At 52.2% G+C, this 18,999-nt stretch overlaps 5 protein-coding genes across 5 annotated transcripts; 3 read left to right on the plus strand and 2 right to left on the minus strand.

The window, feature by feature from the left end:
* Positions 1-1,750: 1,750 nt before the first annotated feature.
* On the minus strand, positions 1,751-3,947 carry EMH_0056230 (uncharacterized protein; the record flags this gene model as incomplete). The annotated part of the gene is made up of 6 exons (XM_013500957.1): positions 1,751-1,796; positions 2,321-2,374; positions 2,539-2,579; positions 2,794-2,839; positions 3,112-3,212; positions 3,393-3,947. 6 exons carry the CDS (start codon positions 3,945-3,947, stop codon positions 1,751-1,753), a joined length of 843 nt encoding a protein of 280 aa, XP_013356411.1.
* Positions 3,948-4,523: 576 nt separating this feature from the next.
* Positions 4,524-5,345, plus strand: EMH_0056360 (uncharacterized protein; the record flags this gene model as incomplete). Its single annotated transcript, XM_013500958.1, has 1 exon — positions 4,524-5,345. The coding sequence occupies one exon, from the start codon at positions 4,524-4,526 to the stop codon at positions 5,343-5,345; it is 822 nt and encodes a 273-aa protein (XP_013356412.1).
* Positions 5,346-5,511: 166 nt separating this feature from the next.
* EMH_0056470 (mitochondrial import inner membrane translocase subunit tim17, putative) lies at positions 5,512-6,495 on the plus strand (the record flags this gene model as incomplete). Its single annotated transcript, XM_013500959.1, has 2 exons — positions 5,512-5,910; positions 6,298-6,495. The coding sequence occupies 2 exons, from the start codon at positions 5,512-5,514 to the stop codon at positions 6,493-6,495; spliced, it is 597 nt and encodes a 198-aa protein (XP_013356413.1).
* A 1,623-nt stretch (positions 6,496-8,118) lies between these two features.
* EMH_0056580 (uncharacterized protein) lies at positions 8,119-10,020 on the minus strand (the record flags this gene model as incomplete). The annotated part of the gene is made up of 1 exon (XM_013500960.1): positions 8,119-10,020. One exon carries the CDS (start codon positions 10,018-10,020, stop codon positions 8,119-8,121), a length of 1,902 nt encoding a protein of 633 aa, XP_013356414.1.
* A 4,768-nt stretch (positions 10,021-14,788) lies between these two features.
* EMH_0056690 (Importin subunit alpha, related) lies at positions 14,789-16,958 on the plus strand (the record flags this gene model as incomplete). Its single annotated transcript, XM_013500961.1, has 3 exons — positions 14,789-16,141; positions 16,270-16,710; positions 16,845-16,958. 3 exons carry the CDS (start codon positions 14,789-14,791, stop codon positions 16,956-16,958), a joined length of 1,908 nt encoding a protein of 635 aa, XP_013356415.1.
* Positions 16,959-18,999: the final 2,041 nt, after the last annotated feature.

Consider the following 18,999-nt stretch of genomic DNA (forward strand, 5'->3'; position numbering starts at 1 on the left):
GTCTGGTTGCTGCAGTCTGCTGTTCAGCCTCATTGAGTTGGTGGAGAGATGCTACACCCTGGCCCAACTACCTGTCAACACAACAGCGCCAAGACCTCCCAAGGGAGCCGTTCTTGCGTTTCTCGTTAGCGGTGGGTTTAGGCTCACTGTCGGTTGCACCTGCAACAGGCTTCCGTCAGTTCAGTTTGGGCTTCTGCGCTTGAACGCCAATTATCTACGTTATGAGTTGATTTAGTCAACCAAATCTGCTGAGCGTGGACATGATGGCATTTCCGTCATTACTAGTGTATTGGAAGGAAGCTGTATCATTTTCGCTTCGAAAGTAAAGCCATACCATGAAGTCGTTTGGGACTCGTGTTCTTGTGCACAGGCCATCTGATTTTTCCCCTGTTTTGCATAGCCCTGACTGTGCACCTCAGACGCATTCCGGAGGCTATTATCCTCGTCATATCTTTTGGGTCAGGTGTGGTGGCATCAGTGGTCTTGTCTGTCTTGGGGTGGGAATTCAGGTTCGTGGCATTTTACATGCTTAGCCGGGTCTTTCATGCTTCATTCGCCGTAATGCTATCCAGGTGAGACTCAGGCTTCATTTTCTCGACTTTCTTCTCATTGGCGTCCTTTTTAGTACGCTGGTTACGAAACAAGTTTGGCAAACTTACAATGGCATCAACGGGCCTTTGAATGCACTTGTACCTGCGTTTCTTCAGCGCATGACTCTGATTCATGGAGGCATGGGGCGCTTCCACCAGTCTTTATATTGCGCGTTGTGCTGTTATGCAGGGCCTTCGAAAACATAAGACGGCGGCTATTTGCAACTCATGCGCTTCCCTTCTTGATGTATTTGTCCACACTGGCGAACAGCCAAGGAGTCGGGCGTGTTGGCAGTGTGAAGCCACACCAGCGCCCTTGTGGTTATCTNGTCCTGTCACTCTATGCACATGGGCTGTAGCTGACTGAAGCTGAAGGCAGCTTTTTCCGTGTGTGGTTGCAAGCAACTGTTTCCGCCTTTATCCCGATTGGGCGTTCGATCGCGAGTGGGGGATTCGGTGCTGCATGACGCAGGAGGCAAACTCCACTGCATCACCCGCCGGCCACAGAAGTGACCGGCTCTTTATTCCCACCCAGCCCTTGATGACGCTGTAGAATAGTATTTCCGCAGCTGTAATTCGAATAAACGTTAGCGGTTGGTGCCGCAGTGGAGTACAGCAAATTGCAGCAGCCTGCTGCACATATGTTTGTTCACACTCACTCCACTGCATCGTGAAGGCACGCTTATACGCGCATTGCCTTCGTTGGCTGCGAGTGGTGCTTCAACTGTCAGCGACGTGAATTATGGAGTATTTAAGCGCAGCCAGAGCTGCATTCCAGGTCACCTCTATGCTGCCCAAGTGTCGTGTGACTGCGTCCTGCACATTTGAACTGCGTATTTGGGCTGCTTACGCATCTTTTGGATGCACGGGTACTGCCGCGAAAGTCGACATGCTTGTGAGGTGCTTCGGGTGGATGGGGAATCATGGGGGAGCTGTGCTGAGTTCTCTGTGCTTCCCGTGGGTTTTGGGGGAGTCCCCCTTATATGGTTTCGGGCTCTGCGCAGTGATCGCTAGGCATCTCCCTCTGTGTGCAGACTCGATTGCTCATGCTAGTAACATCGGCAACTGTTGTTGCTACCAGCCTCTGCCTCCTCGAGAATGTTGCTTATATACAGATAGAGTGTGTAGGCGGTGTGGGCTGCTGTGCGTTCTTTGTGGCGCTAAGCAGCGTCCAGGTCTTCCCTCTGCCTCGCGTCGAGACAGTTTCTGAGAAACAGCTGCAGAGCAGTGCAGGGAGACCCTCGAAGACGAAGCGCTTTTTTAGGGACAGTTTACGTGTTAGTTGACTTCATTTCGAGGCCGAATGGAAGACGTGTTCTCTACTCAAACCAGCAATCGAGACATATCAGATCCGTCAACCTAAGCAGGGCCAGTGGCCGAATCCCACTTTTCTTCTAGTCCGTTTCTCATCTCACCCAGCCGTCTCTCCGCATGCATGCGACCAGGCAAAGACTTCACGCACTAACACTTCTTTATGTTTACTCACACAGTACTAGGACCCAGTGCGGTCTCGCGCTCGATGCCTAGTAGGTTTGCTATTGCCGATGGCAAAGGGCAGCAACACCCAGCGCGCAAAGAAGTTTCTTGCAGCGTCCACGCAGACGACATGCAGTATCGAAGCGTTTTGCATGCAGGGTTCACGTAAGAACGAGCAGTCTGTCTGCGGAGCGAAGACTGGCCACCAGGGCTAAGAGCAGGCGTCCCGGTGGTCTTCTCAGTGGGAGCCTCACCCTCTGTTCAGTTTGTCTAGTCGAGCTATGATATGGCTCGCCTCCCTCTTCAGCCTGAGCATGAAGAAACAGTACATGCAAATCCTGTGTCGAAGCGCAACCAGATGCAGCAGTACTAACCTCCCAATGCTGAGTTGCTAATTTGCATGGAGCTGCAGACTTGCGACATGTAAGCACCAGAATCAAAACAGCTGCAGCATATGCAGCATACAGCCCACCTCACAACATCCACTTCATCACGGGAACGCGCCGCCGCGTACTGCAGACACAGCAAACCCACGCAAGAAAAACAAGTCCAAGGAGGATGCCGCAGGCACAGTGAAGTGAGGGAAGTGCCATGAATTATGCATCCTTATGTTGTCCCTCTCGTGTAAGATCACCAAGTAAGCCTTGGTTGGAAATGCATCCATGTGAAAATGCTACTGAGAGCAGCAGGGTCTTTAAAGAAACAGCAAAAAATACCCACGACATACTTCGAGGTACCTCTTCGTCCCGAGAAGCCGCTCTACATACTCCTCCCTGATGCGCAGACCAAATGGAATTTAAAAGCTAACGAGCAAATGATCAAACAGACGCATCGACTGGTCAGGTGGTCAGGCACCACTTCAGGCCAGGCCCATCCACTACACACCCGCCGCAGGTATTGATGCATGCGCAACTTTCGTACAGTGTAGACGTAGACCTCCGGTTTCCGTACTAAAGTAACCCTTGGTGTGCATCAAACTGTGCATACTTTGCAGTGTATGTACATGGTACGGGTTCGCGACAGGGCAGATGGTCATACGCCGCACCTCTGCTTAGGCCCCAAAGAAGAGACATGCTCCGCTTCCCATGAGTGGATTTCCCTCAACAACTGCCGGTCCCGGTAAGAAACGCATCTATTAAACCAAATCTGAAAAACAGAACGGCAACACCAATGAACGACGACGGCGTCGGCATCAGTCGGGGTGTGCGCAAGGGGTGACAATGAGAGCTACTTTGGGGCAATACAGGCCGGCATTTGCTCTGCTTTATCAACTGCAATCCAGAAGAAGTTACACAGAGCTACCCATGTCTATGCAGCATAAGTTACCCAGTGAGGTTTGCAAGCATGGAGTCGCGTATGTTTGTAGATTCGGTTCTTTTCGTCTTGTTTGGACACCGCTCGAACGCATCTGTCCAGTGCCAAGTAATAGCCGAGGCACTTGATACAGGATTCATCCACCGTATTAGGTCCATTGGCACCGTCCCCTTCTTCAGGAAGGCGGCTCTTGGCATTTGAAGAAGCGGCGTATGCAGCGGTGGCGCTGGGGGCAATGGGAGGATAACCTTTACTAGCCGTCTGCGGGGGCATCGTGGCGAAGTGGTTTTCTGTTTGCTGTTCGTAAACCTCAGTCGCAACGAGCTTCTGAATCTGGTCATAGGCATACGCCATCTCTGGCTTGGCCTGTTCCATGCGTTCAGGCATTCGTGGGGGAATCATCACGTGTTTATATGCATGCAGTTCACCTAGAGTGTAACCGTACTTTTTCTCCGCAACCTTGAGCTTGTTTTCCTTTGTCTGTTTATTTTTAAACAGAAAATAACGAGACGCCCTCAAGTCAGGGTCCGCCAGGTCCTCCTCGCGATCGCGAAAGAATATGCCCATATTGCCGGATTACGGTCGCTAGTCAACAGTCTATGCAAGTGAGAGGAGTAAGTTATAGAAAAGTATATCCACAGAAGCATCAGCAATTTAGAGATCTCTATAGAAACGTTCTGCTGAAATCCAAATCCGCTGCCTCACCCTCACCGGCTCCGTCTACATCGCCTAGTCATTGTGCGTTCCGCCGGACAGCACGAGTACGCACCAAGTAGGAGACACTCTCACCAGAATAATTCGCCTGAGCCAGTTAAGCTGGTAATACGTCTGCAACCCTGTTCAATAGCGGCAGCAACAGGTATCTAGTGGAGAAACTCATACGCTGGTCCACGGGGCTGGCGCGGAAGGAAGTGCAGATCCCCCCGTAGTCATGTTTCTTGCGTCTTTAGAGTACTACTACTACAACTAACTCAAGCAGCACAGTTGGTTTTGGTGCTTAGACTTCTGCCGAAAGCACAGAACGCGGAAAGATCAAACATCAGGCTGATGATCGCATGCTTCGGGCCCCGCAGGCTGCTCGTGGGGTGGTGCCATTGTTCGCCTGCCTGCAGGCGAAATGCATTTTTGAAATCCAGTGTACGGATGCTTGAATTGTTTGCTCCAAGCAGCGCATCTCGAATCTGCGTCGGAAGTCCCTGTGGATTCGCCAACAGCCGAGCACGTGACGCAATCGTAGGCTCGAGGCTTCACAGCGGCTGCCCGAGAGCTGCTCTTGTCGACGCTGTAGAGGCGGACGATCCAGTTGTTATTAATGTTATCGTAGTTGGAACAGACCGGTGCACTTTGTGCGCCAAGGCGCTGTTGTCAATTAGAAGGATCATATCCTCTATCGTCCCGCCACTGGCATACGAGCGTCTGCCCGACAATCTACCATCCGCGTGGGCCCTGACTGTGGGTGCGCGCATTGTGCCGAGTCTTAGAGACACGAATCTGGGCTTGCAGGTAAGATCACGAGAAGACGACGCTTTACCCGCCCTGGGGAGCATAGCTTACAGAGCTGGAGTGCCACTGCGGTCAGCAGCTTCTGGAGCAAAGAAGGGGCCACCTGCTGTTCCATCTTTAGATTATAACAAGTCACATCCAGCGTCCCCCGTGCAAGGGGGGGAAAGGGGAGATCTCAGTGGTGGTTCGTCTCAAGACCTGCAAGCGCAGGCACAACTGCAGGGTCGGGTGAGGGTAGGTTTGGCTAGCTTGGACTCTGCCGAAGCTCGTGAGACCTTAGGCGTATGTGAGGGGGATGTACAGCATCTCAGAGAGGAAGTACCGATCATTCTTGTGGGAGGAAAAACCGTGAGTCGACTGAAGTTCAACGGCCCCGCTGTCCGCGCCGCGCTGTTGCAGGAACTGAAGACACTCCAAGGAAAGCATCCGAAGACGCTGAAGAACCAGGAGACGATCCCCTAGTGTAACGTGGGTGTCTTTTGTTTGCCGAATCTTACTGCGTATTCGTTTGCGTGGGCTTGTCTAGGGCACCCGCTGCTTCCATTGGCTGGAGGCCATACAGTCTCTGCTGCGGGTTCTGACGCGTCTTTTCGTCTCTTCCGTTGCCTTGTAATTCTGTCTTCTAACGATGGCGTCGCGGCGGGACCTGAACAGGGAACCGTGCCCAGACCGCATACTGGATGACATGGGGGGCGCCTTTGGCATGGGCGCATTGGGGGGCTTTTTATGGCACTTTGCAAAAGGCTGGCGAAATTCTCCCAAGTACGAGAAATTCAACGGGGCAATGTTTTCGGGAACTCTGAAGTCTCCAGCGGTGGGCTCGGCCTTCGCTACTTGGGGCGGTATATTTTGTGCCTTCGACTGCACACTGGCCTACGCCAGAGGAGGGAAGGAAGACTCCTGGAACCCTGTTATTGCAGGGGCAGCTACTGGTGGGGTTCTGTCCATGCGATCTGGATGGAGAAGTTGTGCTCGAAATGCGGCAGTTGGAGGAATCCTCCTTGGAATTATTGAAGTGGTGCAAATCGTAAGGCCATACATGCAAGCCTACGCAACGAAACTGGAGCATCTTCCTCACGCATACTTAGCTTTCGTAGCGCTTACCCTTTCTCTTAATTGGAGGAATATGGGTCTGTAATGTGTTCACGTCACTGTATTTTTGGAGTGTATTAATATTCTAGATCAGTGCGTATGGCAGCGGATAAGCCTTACTTTATAGGAGCAAATGTGTATTTGTTTTGTAGAAAAGTATTAAAACAACGCGCATTTGCTGAGTTTTGTTGGGTCTCCACGTCGATGTCTACTCTTATTTTTTTGCGTGCTGCTCACGAAGTTGGGTTTTTCCTTGTGCCCAACACTCAAGTAGGTTTGTCTTATTTGGTATTTGGTCGTTTGTTTTTTTTTTTGCGGGCAGATGTTTCTGCGCGGGACGCCCACAATGACGCCTCGAAAGCAATTCCAGCAGATGAAAGAGTATGAGGAGTTGCAGCAACAGGCAGCCGCTGGAGGCTCCTCTTCTCTATGGACTCGGCTTATGCCTACACCCGCTTCGGCCCCACCAAAACCCGAGCCGTCTTCAGAACTACTCCATGACTCCGCAGCGCTGCGGTGAAGACGCCTAGCTGTGGGTGCACGCAAATAGAAACATTAAGAAGCTTGACATGTTTCTTCGAGTTGTAGTAGGGAGATGGCCAAGTGATGAAAGTGGAGGCGTTGTGACTTCTTGACGGCGACCACTTCAAAATAGCTGCTTCAGGAGAGTACCGATGCTCCTTCGCTGGTTGTCTGCACCTGTTGGCGCCGCGGGGCCGGGAGACGCAGTGCGGCGGCTGTAGTCGCTGCACTGCGCTGTACTGCAGTGCGAGTTGCACAGGGACGAGAGCATCAGTGGTGTTAACAGACCGAACAGTGTCTCTGTCCGGTCTGTATACAGTTAGGCTAGCTGACGACCAGGGCAGTTAAGCTCGTGCCGCTCCCGTAGCTCGATGCCCTGTCAGCTCACATGCGATTTCGTCAGGCATTTCTTTCAGCTGCCATGTGGCGCATTTTGTTCTGATTGCTCTCTTCTTTGCGGCACAATTTGGGCGTGAGGGTGCAACCCGTCTACTAATTCCCTTAGTGCGTTAAGCCGGACCCACTCTCATCTATTGCCAGTGGTTAATGCAAGCCGCAAGGGATGCTGCGAAACCCTACTGTAGCCCAAAGAACCTATATGTTGCGGAGTTCTTAGAGGGTCTTTTAGAGACGGAACGATGTGCCGTAGTTTTAAACGGGTGTGGGGGGGAGTCTAAGTGCTTTTCCCTCCTGGCTCTGCCCGGGGCATTGCGCAAAGTGCTCTTGATTTACTGGCGATTGCGGCATCCCACCGACGGCTGTGTAGGTTTATTCTCTAAAGGATGCAAATAATAGAACACGTAGTGGAGATATTCTGTGTCTAAGCATTCCGCACGTTTAAGCTTTGTCTCAATGAATACAGGCGCTGCGCCAGTGGGGCACATTGATCCTGTTTCACATCTTCGCAACATGCCCACGTGTCACTCCCTGCACCGGAGGCGGTCCGGTGTTTTTCTGCCTTGTACGTTCAAAGTGGTGCTTGCACGTTTAGCTTTTGATGGTGTCTCGTGGCGAGTGTAAAGTCGGCCATGCCCTGTTCAATCCACACTGTACTTGGCATTCCATAGCTGTTGGCTGGCCAGCCCGTTCACTGGAAGCAAACCTATCTCGTCATCAACGGGATTGTCTCTTGGGGGCCCCCACTTGAGTACGCGGGTTCGCCACGAAGGCATTTCTTTGCAGAGCTCGCGAACCAGATAGAATCGCAGGATTGGAAAGAGGACCGCGGAAGCCGTGGCTCTGAAGGCATAAGCAACCATACAATCCAACTATAGCCTTACTCTGTTTTCATTTATTGGTGCCGCTTGCACGCAGCACGGCCCAGCCGTTGGCAAATGACGAAGAGTTTACCCAAGATGTATCAGCTTCCTGACAGTTCAACAGACAAACCTTTGCGGGAGACTTCTCCGCCGCTGTCCAATGGGGACGCTGGAGTGCATTTCTGTCCTCCTGCTCAGATAGAAATTCAAAGGCGCAGGGACGGAAGAACAGCTTTGAGTACCAAGGAACTGGAAGCGCTTACCTTAGTGCGTTTGTTCGTAAGGAAGACGATGTATGCGCTGTAGTGCAACCCAGGGCAGCTGGCTACAGACTATATTGCCGCACATGAGAGGTGGTTATTCTACGCTGTTCCTGATGGGTAGGAAATATGAAGGCAGTGGCGCTTCGCTTCTGCCGCAGGAATGAAACGAACCTGCTGTCTGTGTTGCCCACTAGCAGGTGCAGGCAGCGCAGTGGCCATATCTGGGCACCTCAATATCTTTGCCTTCGTACCGTCTCCCGTCTCCGACTGCATTGGTTGGTCACTTGTGTTGGGGAAAGATGTGTCATTCTGCTTGGCTCTTGCCGCGAAAATCTGGCTAAAGCAAGGGGCTGGCACTGAAATATCTGTTGAGGCTGCCCCGTGCAGATCTGCGGAGATGAAGTTCCTTGCGGAAGCCTGCTCCCTCCCCAAAGAAGAGCCGCAATTTCTCTCCCCTCCACCTGTAACGTGCAGAAAGCCTCCAAAGAAGAATGACACCAGCTCCAGCCCCTTCGAGGCATGGACATCAATTGCTTGTACTCTCTTCTGAACAGAGTACACGTATATCAAATGCTTACCTGTCGATAAATTGCGGGCGGTCCAACTTGCTCCATCGTGCTTCCGATGGGTATCTGTCGGTGCAGGCGTGCTCTGCGCTGGGTCAGGGGAGGCGATGAGACAGTGCTGCTGTCTCCGCCGTTCTTCGTTCGCATGCCTGCTCCTGGCAAGCTCAATTGTCGTAGCTGCTGCTACTCCTCTGTGTGTCACAGGCATCACCTGCTGCCCTGGTTGCAAAAGCCTTTGTTGGTTCTCCTGCAGGATCCCCGCCAGCGGTGCAATGGGAACTCTGCGGGGTTGGTGAACGGGGCCTTGTTGGCCCTTGCTCACTGCTGAGTGCAAGCCTTGTGTTTGAGCAGCGTGCTGCCGTGGCGACAAGCGTCGCGTTGCTGCGAGTGCTCTAAATCTTTCATCTGCAATATTCAGATGGTTTAAGTGGACCCCTTGACGATTCCATATCCCTCTCTCCATTTCCCATCTCCCGTTTGTTGGCACGTCAGCTATCCACCGGCTGGCGCCCAAGTCCGTGCGGTGCGCCTTTCCCGAAGCTCGACTCCTGCAGGCTTTGCGCACAACCGCTTGGCCCGAAACTTGCATTTCTTGTGTTTCACTGGACCGGAGCGAAAGGCCTGCTTCGCTGCCTCCGGGAGATGAACTACAACAGATAGCGGCTTTACCTCTGGCGTCGGCAGGCGACAGACAGCTACGATTTTCTGCAAAAGGCTCAAGGGGGTAGCGGGGCCAATGCTCAGTCTGCGGTGCAGATATCTGCGAGTGCGATTCCGCCAGGCTGCTATGCCGCCTGCGGCGATGCTCCTCCTCTTCCCGGATGATGTGGGCATGAAGAGCAGCAGATATTGAGGCACTTTCATTGGCCGTAGCTAAAGTATTTACAGGATGTTCATGACTGCTGCTTCCAGGCGGCGGTTGAGACCGAGACCGATCAACGCCATGCCTAAGCGTTCTCAGGAGTTTCTGCACTCGGTTTCGGTGACTCCACCTGCTCGCATTCGTTGCTGGCCTCTTGGTGTCCACTTCTGCATATTCTAGGTCGATCGGGGCGAACTGTCGGGGGCTCTGGCCTGCGATGCTGCTCACTGCCTGGGCACTGTCACTGCGCTCAAGAGGACTCCCGCTACGCAGCGTAATGGCAGTGGCATTTGTACTGCCAACAAGACCTGTTGGGCGCGTAACTGGGCTCGAGCTCACTCCGCTGAGGCTGCTGTTGCAGGTTGTCGTGCAGCAGGTGGTGGTGTCTCCTGCGGGCAACCCATTCAACTTTATCCTGCTCGGACAAACGGTCGAAAGGGGTGAGTGTAGTGCGCCCGATTCAGAGTGAGACCGCTGTACAGGAGGGATAGCAGTTGATTTGTAAGGCTTATGCACAGCTTGTCTGGGGCCAAGAACGGCCGTTGCTGCTTCATGGCTTTGAGTTGTTCCCATCGTTCACCCCGTGGACCACTCGCGTGTTTCCGTTGCCGCTGTAGCAGCTGCCTGTCTAGGCTGCAGCTATTTGCGGCTCGGAAGAAATATCTTAGACCTCAAAAGGGAGACTTAAAACCGACACGTTGGCTCAGCCAATAGTGGGCTAGGAGTGTCCGGCGGACTCCGCTCGCAGGGCACACTGATACCGCTCCTTGCTCTTAGTACTGCACATCAAGTGGCCCACCAGGGTTGAAACGGCATGATATTCCTCCAAGGGGGGATTCAGAGGTAAACACAACATAAGAAAACTTTGAACGAAATTGATAACGGTGGCGGGAAGCAGCGGTTTGCCTTCATGGTGACGACGGCCGCGCCGTTCCAGAGTCCGCGAAGCTCTACTGCAGCCCCTCCACGTTCAGCACAAGCTTCTCGTAGCTTCCCCTAATGTTATTAGAGCAACGCTTCCTTTGGTTTAAGACACTTTGATAACAGATTTTATTGTGGAAATTGAATGAGATTATCCTGAAGATCTACGGTACACGGCAGCGCGTGGGGTGGGTGAGTGCCTGTCGTCAGAGAGGTCACTTGCGTCCTGCGCGAGCTATGAATTGAAACGAGAGACATTCCTAACGTATTTATCAATAGTTAAGTACTCCCTTGAAATAAAACAATTGTTCCGACTCAAAAACACGTGCATCGAAGGGCAAGGCTGCTTATTGTTAGCAGCAACTTCCAGTGCTTGCTGTTACTCTGCCTGTGCCTTGAGCAGCAACGAGCACGAAGGGCATCGACACACAGTTTAAAGTGTACTCCAAACTAGGAGATGCCCTTTGTGGGACCTAAATCAGTTTCCCTTTCTCTCCTGAAGTGTGGCTCCTCAGTTTTTGCCCGCCTCTACTGCTTCAATATCAACGCCTCTTGCAACTCATTTGTGCTGACCCTGAAAGACTCAAAAATCTCGGTATCGCCGCCAGCCAGTGCGAGCACCTGCTTGCGGAAAGGGTTAAAGAAGAGCGCACTGTTACTTACAATTATCGTTGTACACATCGTTGCCCCTACTAATGGATGTTATCCACTGTGTCCTTCCGATGATGGAGCACATATGCGATTGCCAGATTTATACAAGGAGACCCAGTTAGGCTCCCTAGATTCCAAGTTTCTCTTCACTCTCAGTCTTACGCGGCCCCCTGCCAGGGTTCAAATGCTGCAGTTCATATAGTAGCATTACCCCATGTGGTCCCATGTGAGAAACGGACAGTTCCACGACATCAGAAATTGCGCACGGGAAAGAGACATGACAAAGGAAAGTGAAATCCTAGATGTACACACTGCAACTAATTGCATCCTCTCATGTGAAAATTTCCCCAGTTATACTTTCCAGCTGGAAAGTGCCCCTGTCTCACAGACTCTCATAAGGATATATTTGCCGTATAATTTGCACTGCCCTCCTCTTCTAGTATTTTGTCCACTGCTTTCCGACACGGACTCTTCGACTCTTTTTCCCGCTTCATCAGCTGACTTAATCTTGGCAGTAGCCCAAGGTCTCAACTGCGCCAAAACCCCATGAAGTAGAAGGAAGCCTTAGGAAACTTTTCACATTGCAACAAAAACCAGGGGAAAGCCACATAGAACCGCATCTTGTTCACACCATCTACATAGCCAACATAGTATGTTGGCTGTGAGGTGTTCTCTGGCCTTGTCATGTAGCTGGTCCTGAGGTTCGTACATTTCCGCTCCCAGTGGAGGATAGACAGAACTAACGCGCGTTCTACGCTTCTACTGCAGGTACATTACATGAACTGCACTGAAGACACCGCCATGTCACGCTCGTACCCCTTTTGTGCCGTTCACAACATCCTACAACAGCCCCGTCGGGGAGCAGGGCAACCTCGCTGGGAAAAAGGTTGTTTCTGTAGGCAAAAACACAATTTGAAGTCATGAGGAAGCACTCCTCTTCAGCGGCAGCTGCAGTGAGTCTCTCATCCGACCAGCCACGATGAGGAAATACCGCTTCTCTGCTTTTTAGTGACAAATATCTTTGTCTAGTGCATCAAGCGCTCTAGTTCTCTCGTTCTTCTGACACTTCTTGTCCCCTATCACAGAGAACTGAAAGATTGGCAATCCTGTACCCGTAGTAAACGTTGTAGATCAAGAACAAGCAAGTGGGGTACTCTCTCTAAGGCGTAGGCCTGTCAGGTGTCTGCAGCAGTGCCTACCCCACAGAGGTGCATGTGTGCCTGCTTGTGCGCAAGTCCGCTCTTGGAAGCGAAACAAACATTCGAGAGCTGGCAACGGCGTCCATGCAGGCTTGCGAAAAGCGCTTCGAGTGTTCGCCTGTAGAGTTTCTTGTGGGAGATAAGCTGCAGCAGCGGAGGATGCAACACTCTTCACTCCCATTTCCTCTGCTAATCATACGCCTGTCTTCAGCACCGCCTGAGACAGGAGGGGAGGAGGAAAGCTATTTCTTTGACATGTTCTAAAAATAAGCACTTGCTCACCATCTCAGCTCACGAGCTAGGCCAAGACTGAGAGCTGCTAGCGAGTATCTTTGCTCGGTGAGATACACGTCAAGCAATTCCTCCTTTACCTAGGCCAAAAACCGCATCAACTTCGAAAGGGTTATGTTGGTGTGAAACAAAAACGAAGACAAGTTGAGAATTCGCAAACAAGACACTCCACCAAGTCCAGCACACCACTCGTCGCTAAGTGCCGAAGTATATGCGCAGAAAGCGCCTCATGAATTCCAATTGCCTCTCAAACAGGTGCAGACCTGAGGCAGGCAGATGCTAAAAGAGCAACTGACGCAAAGCGCCGGCCCGATTCTGAAAGCAGTGGAATAGTCAGCGTGAAACGAAAGACCCCACCAGCCGCAAGCAATGCCTACACTGATGAAGCAACGGCTCAATACCCATTTCATATGAAAGACAGGCGTTCCAATTATATCTGAATGTGAGGCAAGTAAGCACGTTTGCTCACCCCAGTAGAAAGCAGGCACGCGTCTTTGGGGAGTACCTAAAACTGTCAACAACTAGGGTATTTAAAAGCACAGTTGCTACACAATCCGATAACCTGCAGTTCGCGTGATACGTAGGCCCAAAGGATCGCCAAATAATTGAAATACATGAGTCCAAGCTTTTACTAATCTAGCGGGCAGCGGGCAACTGTCCAACCACTCAACCGCAGATGCTCTGACATCCTAGCTAACAATTCTATATAAATATAAGAAGGACGAATAGAGATTCACAAGTCTACTATCTTTCGGCAGGGTGGAACCTGCCGAGGGCTATCGAGATTAGCCGAGGAACGTCGTGAGCTGCAGCGAAAGCAAGATAATTAAACTGAGAGTTCAACAGCGCCGTCGACCCCCCCTCCAGTCTCAGGTGTCCTGGGCATAACGGCACAAGGGCCTGGGGATGACGTGGAGAGGAAACGGCCCGCTATGAGTTGCAGCACACCTTGCTGGAACTCCGTCTACAGAGTAACCCCACATGCAGGCATTCCCAAGCCATATTTTGACAGGTGCACGAACACCATATACAAGTGTCGAAATCTTACGTGGCCCACAGGAGCCGCCCTGAAAGGAAGTAAAAACGCATGTACCAGCTTCAGACAGACCATCCTACACTCATCCACTACCTACAAGAGGCGGATTGGCAGCACTGCTGAAACAACACTGCTAGTGGTTCATTTATCCGCTTCTTTCCTCATTGCTTCAAAAAGACAAGCACCGTTCATAGCTCAAAAACACAGTTGGGTGGTTCTTTGCAGCGCCACTGCGTCGACGCGGGTGTAGTGCAGGCTTCCACTTTCGGTCGGCGGCTGGGAGTCTCAGCAGAGGAAGGGGCGAGCGGAAATGCACAAGACATCGCAGATGTTAAATTGTTCTATGGAACTGAAAAAGAACAACCTGAAACTTTGGCTGGTGGGCCGTTTGTTCGCGGTGGGGTCGTCTACCGTGTCGGCAGGGGTGGCAGTACAGTAGACCAAGGATGAAGCATGCACGCGAGGCGAGGCGTGCAGCCCTCTTAGCGCGCCCTCATCTGTATTCACGCAGCTCTGTTGCGGACTCAGCACTCTGACTTGAGTTCATAAAGCCTATAGATCCCCCACTGCCACCGCCTCACCCAGAAAAAAAGCCGTTGCGAAACGACACGACGCGTGTAGCGGGCGTTATGATCGCTCGCCCCCTCCAAGTACGGACTGTACAGGTTATCCAGCGGAAAACAACAGCACTGTTCGTTTTTTACTGTGGAACGATTTATTCTTCTGCGAAACAACTGCCGCAGCTCTGTTTTGAACCACCAAAGATTTCGCTTTCCGTTGACAAACAGCATCGCTGGGGCTGAGAAATATGCCGCAATGGGGAGTTCTGTCTTGAATGCACAACTGCTTTACTTGGCTTTGCATGCATAGAGGAGGCACTGGCTTCTGATCCATGCCTCTCGCAGCTGCTTATCTGGGCTCTCCAGGGGGCTACACGGCAGCTTTGCATCGTCTGTAGCTCGGAGCATGTGCATCTGCTTACGCCCAAGGAGTGGCGTCAGCTGCTTTTTGAGTGTTGCACTGGCTTTGAAATTGCCACCTTTTGTGGCTCTTGTCTGCATCGGTTAGCAACAGCTGTTCTTGTCCCTACGTCTCAGCAGGCAGCAGTCATCTGCAGTCCGCACAGCCTCGTCGGGTTTGTAGCCGAGTATAGTGTTGACTACGGATCACGGGCCTGCATGTCGCCCGTGCACGCCGGTCCACAGACCCAGTTGTGGTTTGCCGCCTGTGGTGAATAATAACAATGGGGTTCAGTCCCCCGGCTCCCTCACCAGGGAGTGAACCGCAAGTTCCCCCCGCTTCATCTTCCAGCATGTTCATTCAGTCGCCCCCTGCGTTTGAACCAGATGCGGCTGCGGGAAATGTATCGGGCGCTCTTGTGGGTCTTCAGGGTCTGCAGCAACAACAGCCACCTCAGGAAGCCCTAAGCAACGCAACGTCGCAGCAAGATATGCAGGAGGAGATGCAGACGGGGCATGAGAGAGGGAAGGAGGAGGCAACCCAAATTGGGTCTCCAGCATCAGCGACAAGCGCGTTCAACGATGCATGCGCAGCAACCGCTTCCCTGGAGAATGCTTTGGACAGTCTTGTGAGTCAGCTGGGCAACTCCTCCTTGACATTTGACAACGGCGTCCGCATGATGACAAACCTTAAGTCTCCAGATATTGCACTGCGGCTCGAGGCAACACAAGCATACCGGAGGTCCCTCAGCAGCCGGCAGGAGGCAGCAGTTGTGAATGCTGGGGGAACTTCCTCCTTAGGCACCCTGCCCAGTGGCACGGATTTGCGGAGCGGTCCGTTATTGGACGTTTCTATCGATGAGTTCGTGGAGATGAATCTTGTGCCGCATGTCATCGAGTCATTGCGCATGCCGAACCCCCACCTGCAGCTCGAATCCATTCTGCTGCTGCAGCGGCTGTGCCGCGGGACCTTCGCGCAGACTTTGCGCGTTGTTTCCTCAAGCCTGTTGGATGCCATTGTAGATATTCTCAAGAAACTGACTCTTGATTCTCCCGGTGGTGTGGAGCTGCGTGTTGCAATATTTTCCTTTTTGACGAAAATCGCGCTAGACTTCAAGCACGAGAAGGACTTGTCTCTCGTCCGGAGGCCGCTAGTGCTGCCAGCTGTTCTCCGCTGTGCAAATTTAGACCGTGGCGTTGAGGCAGTCCGATGTGTAGAAGCCCTTGTGCACCCCCGTTTCTGCAGCGCAGATATGAAGGTGACAGTGCTCAAGTTCCTCGTACGCGTCATGGCGGAGTCGAAAAATCCCGCCAGTCTTTCGCTGGCGTGCAACGCATGCGTGACTCTTTGTGACAGTCCCGAAGGTGTTTCCGCAGTTCTGGAGGCTACGGCCATGCCTCATATCATGAAACTGCTGTGTCATTCGGACGAGAACGTCGTGTTTGATGCTCTTTCAATTGCTGCCCGCATTGCTTTCATCGGCACGACGCAACAGATCGACCTCGTTATCGGCATGGGAACTGTAAGCACCATGGTGCAGGTGCTGACAGATCCCGCCGTCTCCAGCCCCATGGCTAGGGCCAGGGCATGTAACACCATTGGAAACTTGGGGTGCGAGACGCCCACGCAAGTCCAGGTAGGTGCAAGGGAGCTGGCTGCTTTTGGGTTTGAAGGGCCTATACATCACGAACTTATGCGGCTGAAGTGGGATGACTTTCTTCTGTTGACAATATACTCTCTGGTATGTGGAAGTGGAATGTGCAGGCAATCATCGATACTCAGGCATTCCCATTGTTGCTGGAGATCTTCCAAGTGGATCCAGACTACAACACCCGCATTGAGGCGGCGTACGCTGTTTGCGCCTGCTTGTCACGGGCAAGCCCGCGGCAAGTAGGGGTTATTGTGTGCTGCACGACTCGAGCACCCTCCTTTTTGGACCGTGGGAGGGGCTCTTCGCGGGTGTACTTCGCCCAAGAGCCAGATGAGCCATGTGTTTTATCGTTGACTGGATCGAATCCCTGCCTGCATTTGATCGCTGATATGCTGGAACTGGTGTCCGAAAGTGACCCCTCCAACAGCGGCAGTCTCAAGCTCTGCAAAGCCATTCTAAGGGGACTGGAGAACATTCTGGAGGTCGGCGTGCAAGAGGGGAAGTCTCTCGATCTACCTGAGAACCCGTACGCTCGCCTCTTTCAAGCGGTTCAGGTAAGCTGCCCTCGAAGCCATGGAAGCTATGCTAGAGTGCAAGCAAACTAGTCTGTGCGCTTCTTCGTTAGATGTTTCTACATGTTTCGGTGCCGACAGATGTTTGCACAGTAAGGGGTTCTGCGGTTTTGCAGGGAGACATCAAGCTAGCTAGGATGCGATACTTCCCCGACTACAACGTCGCTACCAAGGCGCATAGTATATTGCAATACTTCACAACGCTTTCATCGCGAGCCATAAAAGCTTGAGGCGACGCCCACGAGGCGGCTGTAGTTGTGATTCTAGCAGCAGCATGGCCTCGGCGCGCCACAGAATCAAACAGTAGAAGTGTCCTGCGGGCGCAGTTCAATACAAGTCGAGCGTTTGGGCCTCCTTGCTGCGAATTCGAATGGTCAACTCAATTTCGCTAAGCCATAACGAGACAGTGCTTGCGTACACCTTCGAACGGTCCGTGTGGCTCTCTAAGGGGCTGACGAGGATGCGTGTTGAAGTGGAACTTGTGCATGCAAATGAGAACTGTGGCCAGGATATCGTCTATGCATCGTTGACATCACAGCTACGTGATTACAGCGGACTTAAGTGTGTCCAGCTGCACACGGCATTGGCATCACGGGGGTAAAACAAGTCGGTGCACGCAGGACATCGTTTTTGCCCTTAGAATGTCTGTACGCAGCTACAGCAGGTGATAGCCTGCATGCACAAACATGAATATACATCGGTAATCCACAACCCAATTCGCGATAGCTTACGAATAAAGCGTTTGTCGAATTGAACACGCGTGAGCGACTGAGAAATGGACCAGAAGGTCTTGCGCCCGTTCATATTGGAATGGGAGGTGGGTTGCAAAATGTCAACTTGAGGATGGAGACTGCGGAGCAACTGCGCTACGATTCGTACGATTCGTACGGTGTTTGGACCCCTTTATTGCGGCGGTTTGGCTTCTGCTTCACGCATTTAGTGCCCAGGGCGCTGAAATTTTCGGCGGGGCCGACCAGCTCGCCACTACACTGAGAGTGCTTGCCCGTGAGTACATCGGATGGCCACGTTGGTTCACTTCCTCATGACCGTGGGCTGATTCGAAGCGAACCAAACTGACTTTCCAGCCGTCTTACGCATGACAGGCAAGCTCCGCTAGTCGGCGCATTCTGCCAACAGTTTCACGTGCAGGGGGGCACGGTTCGAGGTGCTGAGGTTTCCGTTTGATGCAGACCGCTAGACGGCTATCTGGCATACGTGCGGATGGACAGTTAGTCGCACTGAAGGCCCACGAAAGAAACGGTGTGATGCCGTCGCTGCGGCACAGCCCACTGAGCTAAGGGCGCGCTGCAAGACTGGATCGGCGCGGCCACCCAGGCAGCAGCACTTTTGAGCTGGCAGGGAGGTCTGATCACCTCTGCATATTGCTCTGTTGCACTTGTTCGGACAATCTGTGCGTGCAAGGACACTCTCGCTTAACAACTATTCATTTTAAGCCGCCTTCGGAGAACCTGGAGTGCCGTGTCGTGTGTTACTACTTTTAATGCCACAACTTCCCAATGCCACATTGTTTATATGAGAACAATATGCTTGCACACGTCAGACTTTTGCGTACAAATAATATGACACATTTTCATCAGGGTTGTCGTCAGTCATCTGTTCACGCTCCACCAATTTTACAGTTAATATGGTTTTGATAGGCTAGAAATAGTCGTTGTTACGGAAGTGCACTATATCCGTGCTAACGAGCCTTTAGTCCCCCCTCTAAACACAATGCTGGCGTACCCCACGATGCATACAATACAATACTTGCCCCATGAGTGCAGATCTAGAACGGGTCCAAGGACCATGAGGAAGAAGTTTGTTGGTGGCCGGTTGTCTGAGGCTCCAGGTGATGTTAAGGGCACTGGAATACGAAGGTGTGAGTATTTAATGAAGGCACTATGGCTCGCCACAAGTAGAAGCGGGGTCAGTTCAGATACGGCATTTCGCGGTCGCGGAGACTAGCGGGCGAAACTTCCACCCGTTCTATTTATGCACTATTCTGTAATGATTTTGTCGTCAATGGTGCGCGGCAAGCACGTCCTTTCTTGAGAGTGAGTGCGCCCACATGGGGGCGGCAAAGACAGTTAGATTCGTATTCCATTCAATCATTTCCAAGTGTTTGCTCTGCTCATCATTGTTTTTACCTTGACTTACTGAGTCGACAGTTCTGTAGCGCAGCAGCCAATTGCCGCCGGCTGTGACAAGCGTCTCAGGCCGGGGTCTCATCTGTGCGCCAAGGGGCAAGAAGAGGAAGACTCTCGGTGACTG

Source organism: Eimeria mitis, genomic scaffold, assembly GCF_000499745.2.
Source record: "Eimeria mitis Houghton genomic scaffold, Emh_scaff61, whole genome shotgun sequence".
NCBI lineage: Eukaryota > Apicomplexa > Conoidasida > Eucoccidiorida > Eimeriidae > Eimeria > Eimeria mitis.